The 8,122-nt window shown below is 43.9% G+C and overlaps 1 protein-coding gene across 1 annotated transcript in view; it reads left to right on the forward strand.

The window, feature by feature from the left end:
- The window catches only part of LOC111144835 (renalase, FAD dependent amine oxidase), a 246,285-nt gene extending 238,573 nt beyond the window's left edge, over positions 1 to 7,712 (forward strand). The window contains exon 7 of the mRNA XM_022499357.1: positions 7,200 to 7,712. Within this exon, the coding sequence (XP_022355065.1) occupies positions 7,200 to 7,352 (153 nt within the window). The 3' untranslated portion in view covers positions 7,353 to 7,712. The remainder of the gene's footprint in view (positions 1 to 7,199) is intronic.
- Positions 7,713 to 8,122: the final 410 nt, after the last annotated feature.

Below are 8,122 nucleotides of genomic sequence, written 5' to 3' on the forward strand. Positions count from 1 at the left end.
ACATTTCAGTCTATGAAAAAGCTCATAATTCTTATTTTTTTCTCTTCTTGCCATAAATTGACTTTTGGGAACCACTACCTTTGAGCTTTGCATCAGGGCCATAAAAGAATGAGTTAACCAAATATTCAATTTCTGCTGTTTACGTACCATGGCATGGGTTCAAGTTCGTCCTGGCTATAGAGTAGAGGATGTGAGGAAATGTAAGAATCAAGCCAATGCCATCTCAGTCCTCCGCGTGGTACATACTGCCAGTGTGGGCCATACCTCCGAAGAGCAGTTACTCAGGGTTTGCCCCAGTCCTTAGTGTGGGACTAGGAGTCCGTAAGCTCTCCATGCACGCCGGGAACAATCGGAGGCAAGAGCTACCCTCCAACCCTGGAATTGTTAGAAATCACTTTAAACCATTCAGTGTGATTATCAAAAGCACAAGGGAGGGCTCAGACATCTCCGTTTGTGCAAATGCAGGCATACCCAAGTCCAATTAACGTGACCCTCAGGAATGTAAGGCAACGTAAGAAAGCCAAAAAATTACTCAGTCTTTTATAGCACCTTGTTGGTTTTTTTTTTTATTTTAATATGAATTATTTCAAATGCAGTTGAGAACTAGGAAATCAGTGTCCTTGGGAATAGTATTGGACATGTTTATGTTTTCAAGCAATCTGGGTGAATTTCCTCACAAGCCAAGAGGAAGCCTTAGCAAATAAGGAGGTCTGAAGAAAAAAAGCCTGAAAGCCTCCAGAGGTGCCTTCCTCTAGGGCAAACTGTGCTTGTCACAGTGGCCTTAACAACTGCTAGGTTTTCCACCATTGTAAGGGCTTCAGCAAAGCTGTTGCTGCTGATGAAGAGATCATAAAGACCTTCCCCCCTCAGTGAAATGAGGAAGAAGGCTGCATCCTGGATATTTTAAATAATTTAAAATTAGATCAAAGTGGTATCTTTCAGGGGTGCCTGGGTGGCTTAGTCGGTTGGGTGGCTGCCTTCGGCTCAGGTCATGATCTCAGGGTCCTGGGATGGAGCCCTGCATCGGGCTCCCTGATCAGCAGGAAACCTGTATCTACCTCTCCCTTCTCTCTCTCTCTCTCTCTCTCTCTCTCAAAATAAAATCTTAAAAAAAAAAAAAAAAAAAAGTCTTTTAGGAGCAACTGCTTTCCAGGACCTATAACTTGGAGGAGGAAGCCTGAGCCCCAGACTTCAGGATACAGAGATGTCCCTAGATGCAGAGACTGAGAGAACATCCACTGTGCTGGTCACTTCACTGTGATGCGTACTGTTTGTGTTAGCGATCCAGTCCGAGTTCAGTAGATTTTGAACCGTCTGCTCCAACCCTACTTTTCCCATGAGCCCTGATAGTTACGATGTGCCAGTTTTGCAGTACTGTGGGAGGAACCAAAGCACCTGTCTTATTCTCACACAGCAGTCAAAGCCCCACTGTGACCCAAGGAGGGACAGGGATGTGGAAGGACGTTAGGAATTCAGGGCTGTGGATGGTTATTAGAAGGTTATTAGAAGAAACGAGAAGCAGGTGTCTGGCATCATCTAGAGAAAATCGCTCCTGATGGTCTCCTAATTCTTGGCTCTGAAACATGTCTGGTCTGGACAAAGGCAATGCTTCAGACTATCCTGGCTTCATGAGAAAAGAGAAAAAAAGCAAACAATGAAGAACATTTAATTTGCTTATTTGTAATTACGTGGTTGCTCTGCAGGCTTCGGAACCAGGATGGCTTTATAGGATTCCTCCCAAGTGCCAACTCCAGCTGATCTGCCTGAAGCCATCGGGTAAGAAGGATGCTGTGGCCACGTCTGGGCTCGGTGGGGAAGAATGCCACCATCCATCAGTGACGCCTGTCAGGACATGAGCCACAGGGGTCACCCTGATTGCAGAAAGTGAGGAGATGAATGGGCTGGGAAGACAACCCCACGGGGTCCTGGAATCCATACGTTTATACTTTGAAAAGGAACACATCGATCCTCAGATAGCCAGTCTGTCTCTGTCGGTTCCCCTGAGGCTGGTCCTTTGGGTAAACTGAGAATATGGAGGGTTTAAACTAGCAGTGCTGAAGACAGTCGCATTGGGATCCCGGGACCCTGTGACCAGAAAAGGCCCCGCTTCAAGGATCCTGCCACTCATTACCTTTGGACTTGTAATGCATTTACTCAGGTTAAGTACTTGCCATGCTTCTCCCCTTCCCCCATTTTTAAAAAATTAGTTTCAGGGGTAGAATTTAGTGATTCATCAGTTGCATACAACACCCAGGACTCATTCCATTAAGTGCCCTCCTTAATGCCCATCACCCGACCCCCTTACCCAATTTTATGTTTCCATATTTCATTGCTTCCATATGTTTCCATATTCACACGCCATGGTGTTGGTACACACCAGGACACCGTCAGGAGGTTGTTTTCACACATGTGAACTTGACTGTTTGGGGTGGTTTAACAGTGGGACCGCCAAGGCAACCCTTTGATATTTTAATTAACAAATTATTTGAGGACCATTCGAGAAGAGAGTATGAGTCCTGGTTGCTGTCTGGAAACTTTTCTTTCTCACCACAGAGAAAGTACATGACCGGAACTTGCAAGACAGGTATCAGTGACTCAGAAAAAGCCAGAAAGTACAATTCAGGGGAGCACTCATGTAAGAAATGCTCTAGGAGGCAGAGGACAGACTGTGACATGGGGAAAAGCATGGATGTGGACAAGTCTGAGTTAGAGTGGAGAAGTCACGCTCTATGTGTGAAGACCTTTTTGGAAAGGCTTAACCATATTCCTCTTGTATGTCCTTTCTAGTTTTGCAGAAGAGCTACTTGTAGATAAGTACAACAGCTTTGTGTCACGCTGCCACCATTTTTCTTCCTCATTGGCGCCCAAATTATTGGTGCCTCTTCCGGTTGACTGTGCCTTAGATCCAGTGAAATGCGGCATAATTTACATCCGTGACAAGTGAGGAAATGCAGTAGCAAGGGGCTAATTGTTGAAATATTGTCCATATCTTCTTACTCGGTTGGTTGCGCATCTAGGACTAGAATGGGTGAGACCTCCGTTCTTGCCACACCACATGGATGTCACTTAGTGTCATATTTCAGAAAGGCTGGTTTTGAGGAACCCAATCATGGGCTGTGGACAGCCAACTAGAATGGATCAACCCAAAGTCAAGCCATGTCTGAGGCCACACAGCAAGATTGTTCTGTTTGGGTAGATGCCTGACAGTCTGAGCGGTCAGCTTAGGTATGGAAGGAAGGATGCACGTCGCCAAGTGTGTCACTGGATTATTTCTTGCTAATTATCACCTTCACTTCGTTGATAATCCCCACTTTTAAGTCGCCGTTAGCCTTCTGGTCTGCTCCTCTCTCTTGTCATCTTTAATTTCATTCTTACACCAAAGGGACTTCTTGGGTGTGTTTTTTATCGCTAATAATCACAATACAAAGAAATCGTTAGGTTAAACCATATGGAGACGGACAATATTAACGTTGCTGACCTACAGAATCAGCGGCTTTGTGTGGTTCCACGTCATACATGGCACACGAGATGTTCACATGAAACAGTTCACAGATGTCCGAGATGAGAGGACAGCCCTGTATGTGTCGCTATTGAGAACATTCTAATTACAGTCTCTTCCGTTTGAGCTTCTGCCCCCTTAGTGGGAGCCTCTGAACAACACTTTCCGTGTAGATGGTTCCCTGTGAAGACTTTCATTTGATCAATGGTGTGTACAATATTGTCTTTTCTTTTTTAACTCCATAAACATCCACTGCACACATCATAGAGGCTGGGCACCATCCCCAGCCTTGGACACAAGGATTGGTGCAGCCCAGCCCCTGCTCTTTGAAGCACGTAGTGTAGGAAGGGAGACAAATCTGGACATAATGACAGTGCAAAATAACAAGTAATGTCATAAAATAACACGTTGTAAAGGCTCTTAACCCAGCGGAGCAAGAAGACCTCAGCACAGGTGACTTCTGGGCTCTTCTAGAAGGGCGACCATTTCCTCAGCAGCAAAGAGGGGGAGCGGTACAACATCAGGACGCAGGACGCAACACCCGCAGGACGGCTGGTGCAAAGTCACAGAAACAGGACAAAGAAGGGTGTGTGTGAAGCAGCTCAGTGTGAATGTAGACAGGATATGTGGCAAAGGTGAGCAAAAGGACGAGACAGCAGGCTTGTGTAAGACTTGGTCATGGAGGTCGTCCATGGGGAGGGAGGAGTTTTCATTCTGAGGGTGAGGAGAAGACACAAAACACATTGACGCGGGATGAAACAGCTTGGAAAGAAAACTGCTTTTTCTGCTTCGATGTATATGTCCAGTCCGCTCATCACCTAAGCGGAGAGAAACATTGCCTTAGTGACCCCAGAGCATCAGTGTCGGTGGTGAGAGGTTTTTCTGACCAGCCTTGGTGCACATGTGGGCCGAGGTCATCTGGATTTCCCAAAGGGCGCTCAGCTCTGACAGCTCTCCCGACACAGTCATTGTGGTCTGGTCCCTCCCTGTGGCGGCAGGCAGAGCCAAAGGCTGAGTTGCTGCGAGAGACTGTGGCTTTGGCCCTCGTGGGCTCCCCCCACAGCCTCGCTCTCTCCTTCCCTTGGGGGGAGGAGCTTGCCAACACACACTTCGTGTTTCAAAGTTTCCTCCTTGGGTTGTTGCAGAAGAGGCGATTCTACCTAAATGCAGTGAGATTGATTTCCTCCCCAAACTGCAGGCTGGCCAATCAGCGGCCGGGTCGTCCAGCCACGTGACCCGGCACCTGACATTTACCACTCATGGAATGGAATCACAGGGCACTGATACACTGTGCGCTCACCCTGGGCAGGGCTTTCTCCCTTTGGCTCCCTCCTGCTTAATACTGGTTAATGTGCAGTAGTGCTGGTTATCTGTACAGGAACGTCAACTGGAACGTATCAAAGCTTTACCACAAATGGAGATTTATGTGTGTGTGTGTGTGTATAAATTATACATAGACACACACATATGTATGTATATAGGAATACTGTGAATGAGTTATCCCATTTATGTGATTTTCTAGATGCGTTAAGCTAAGAGACCATCAAACGTTTTTACTTTGTTTTAAAAATTATACATATATGTGACCGTGCATTACTTTGTATGATACCTATGGGCATACGTGTATAGGTGTATGAATGAGTTACCCTGTTTATATGAATTTTCCAGATGCGTAAAACTATCAGTGACTATCAAACATTTTTGTTTTATTTAAATCAAGTCTTCATGGAAATGTTTCTGAACGTGTCGCAAGGGTGAGTTCTGGAGTCCACTTGCTCTGTTCGAATCTCTGTTTCTTCACCTCGTCGATCTCTGTCCTCAGGCAGGTGATAATCTCTGAGTCTCAGAGTTCTCCTCTATAAAATGAGAACAGTAGTAACTGACAGGGAGGCTGTGTTTATTAAATGGGCACACGTGTAAAGCATTGTCATGTGGCACACTTTCAAGAAATGCTAACAAGGAATACTTTATGCATATTAGAACTTGTCCTTGAATATTGGGGCCATCATCAGGAGTGCTGGTGATTGCAGGAAAACAAAGCCAACACCCTCATGGCCTAATAGGAGTCAGAACATTATTTGCCCCTCTATTCAGTGGCCCCAGACTGCCAAGTTTCTGCCCAGTCTTATCTGGTTTTTGATAAAAAAAAAAAAATTGTTTTTTTTATTTAATTTTGTTTTATTTTTGTTTTGTTTTGTTTTGTTATTTGCTTTTCATTTGTTTTCAGATTATCAGCTATTGCACTCTGAAATCATCAATATGTTTAAGTACCTAACAGTCTTCTTCTTCCTGTAGTGTTCCACTGGCAAATCAAATAATCCAACCTGTTTAAATTCTATCCAAAGTAGGAATTTAGACGCATCTGTGTGGCTGACTTAGTTAAGCATCTGACTCTTGATTTCAGCTCAGGTCATGATCTCAGGGTCATGAGGTCGAGCCCTGTATCAGGGTCCACACTGAGCATGGAGCCTGCTTGTCCCTCTCCCTCCCCCTCTGCTCCTCCCCCTGCTCACACAAGTGCTCTCTCAGTCTCTTTCTCTCAGATAAATAAGTAAATAAAATCTTTACAAAATTAAAATAAAACAAAGTAGGAATTTAAAGGCTCTAACAGAAAACTGAAGTCTATGTTTCAGTATCTACACTCTGTGCTATCTGTTTTAGCCACTCAAAGTTCTTCTCAGCCGATTTCAAGATTATTAGCTATGGAAAGACAAATGCTTCATGAGCTCACTTCTATGCAGAATCTAAACTAGTCAGACTCATAGAAGCAGAGGGTAGAACAGTGAAGGCCAGGAGCTGGTGGGAGCAGGGAATGAGATGCTTGTCCAAATCACCCATTACACAGGGTGAGTCCGTTCTGGGGATCTAATATGCAGCAACATGACTTAGTTACCAATACTGTACTGTGTACCTGAAATTCACTAAGACAATAGATCCTAAAGTGATTCACCAGAAAGAAGGGAGGGAGGAAGGAAAGATGAATGGTAACTATGTGAGCTGAAGGATATATTAGCTTGATTCTGGATGATTTTACAATGTATACATATGTATATCAAAACATCAAGTTGTACACATTAAATATATACAATTTTTATTTGTCAATTTTACTTCAATAAAGCTGGGGAAAAATCAAATTGCAGTTGAACATAATAAAATGAGGGCATAATTCACTTCAAGTGAAGTGACCCATCCCCTCCCCTTTGAAGGCTTCTCTATCCAGAGAGACACCTGGTGTCACAGGCGTTCCCGTAGCGCGCTCTTACTCACCCTGTCTTAGCCCTTAGATGCTGTCCGATGCCCACACTCTGGGCTGAACTGGAAACTCCCTAAGGACACCATCCTCTGTTTTTGGTTTCCCTTGTCTGGCATGTTGCAGGGACTCTATCATTGGTAAATGATTTCATGAATATCATTTCCCCCTTATTAAAAAAAAAAAAACTGTACTTCCAACCAATTAAGCCTCTCATGACCCACTGATTTTCTGGTTCAACACACTTCTGATAAGTTTGTCAACTAAGTGAAAATGTCAACGTTTGAGAAGGTCAGCATGAATCCTTGGGTGAGGGGAGGGGCTTAGGGGGTCTCAGTTTTGTGAGACATGGTGATTTCCCCAGGTGGGTGCTGACATCACAGCAAAAGAGGGCAGAGAACATCAACCATAATCCTTTTGTGTTGTTGTTTTGTTTTTTAACCTCTTCAGGTTACAAACGCTGCTGCCAACTTCCATGGCCAGTTGACTCTTCATCTCAAACCTTTCCTTGTGTGTGGAGGGGATGCATTCACCCAGTCCAACTTCGATGGCTGCGTCACTTCTGCCCGGTGTGTTTTAGAAGCTTTAAAGAACCACATTTAGTACCTGTATCTTTGTTCTCTACATGAGCTTCGGGTTTTTGTCTTCACAAGTTTCTGTTATCGATCATTTTGGTTTCTATTTTGTTGAGAGAAATTACTGGAAAATTTCTCATATGGAGTATTAAATTGATTTTATGATTTTGACAGTTACAACCCATGCTAGAATGAAAATTCCTTGTACCGTGCACCTTTCACAGTGTTTCTGAATTGCCATGACTCCCCCTTGTTAGAGGAAAACAGTAGTTAAGAGTAACAAATGACCCTCCCAAAGAAGCAGGTCCAATCAAAGTAATAGTTCATGTTCCAAAACCTTTATTCTTTTGAAAATTTCCATTCTAAATAAAGAATAATTATCATCCAATCCTCATTTTTAATCTTCAAGTTGGTCCTTGATTCAGTGTTTTTGCCAATTGCTGAACTACAAGATTTTCCCAAACTGTGGCTAACAGTAATTTCTGTCTCTCTCTGGTAATTAAATGATCCTGAATCATAGGTCATAGATGTCGTCGTTTCTGGGACTGTGGTTTGGAAGACAATTCACTGATAAAGAAACCCCTCTTCACGTTTTCACATAATAACCAGATCCAAGTTGACTCTCCAAGTCGTGTCATAGTTTTCCACTTTAAAATAAAAATTCAGCCCTAACATGAAAGGTAAAAATTAAATAGAAGCTGAGAGAATATAGATCAATCTTTACCTCTTGCTCTGCTGGCTGGCGGGTGCCACTGCCTTCCTGTGGTCCCCGGGATGTGCTGTGGCATTTAGACTGGG

This window comes from Enhydra lutris, unplaced genomic scaffold, assembly GCF_002288905.1.
Source record: "Enhydra lutris kenyoni isolate GAN:26980312 unplaced genomic scaffold, ASM228890v2 scaffoldscaffold12, whole genome shotgun sequence".
Taxonomy (NCBI): domain Eukaryota; kingdom Metazoa; phylum Chordata; class Mammalia; order Carnivora; family Mustelidae; genus Enhydra; species Enhydra lutris.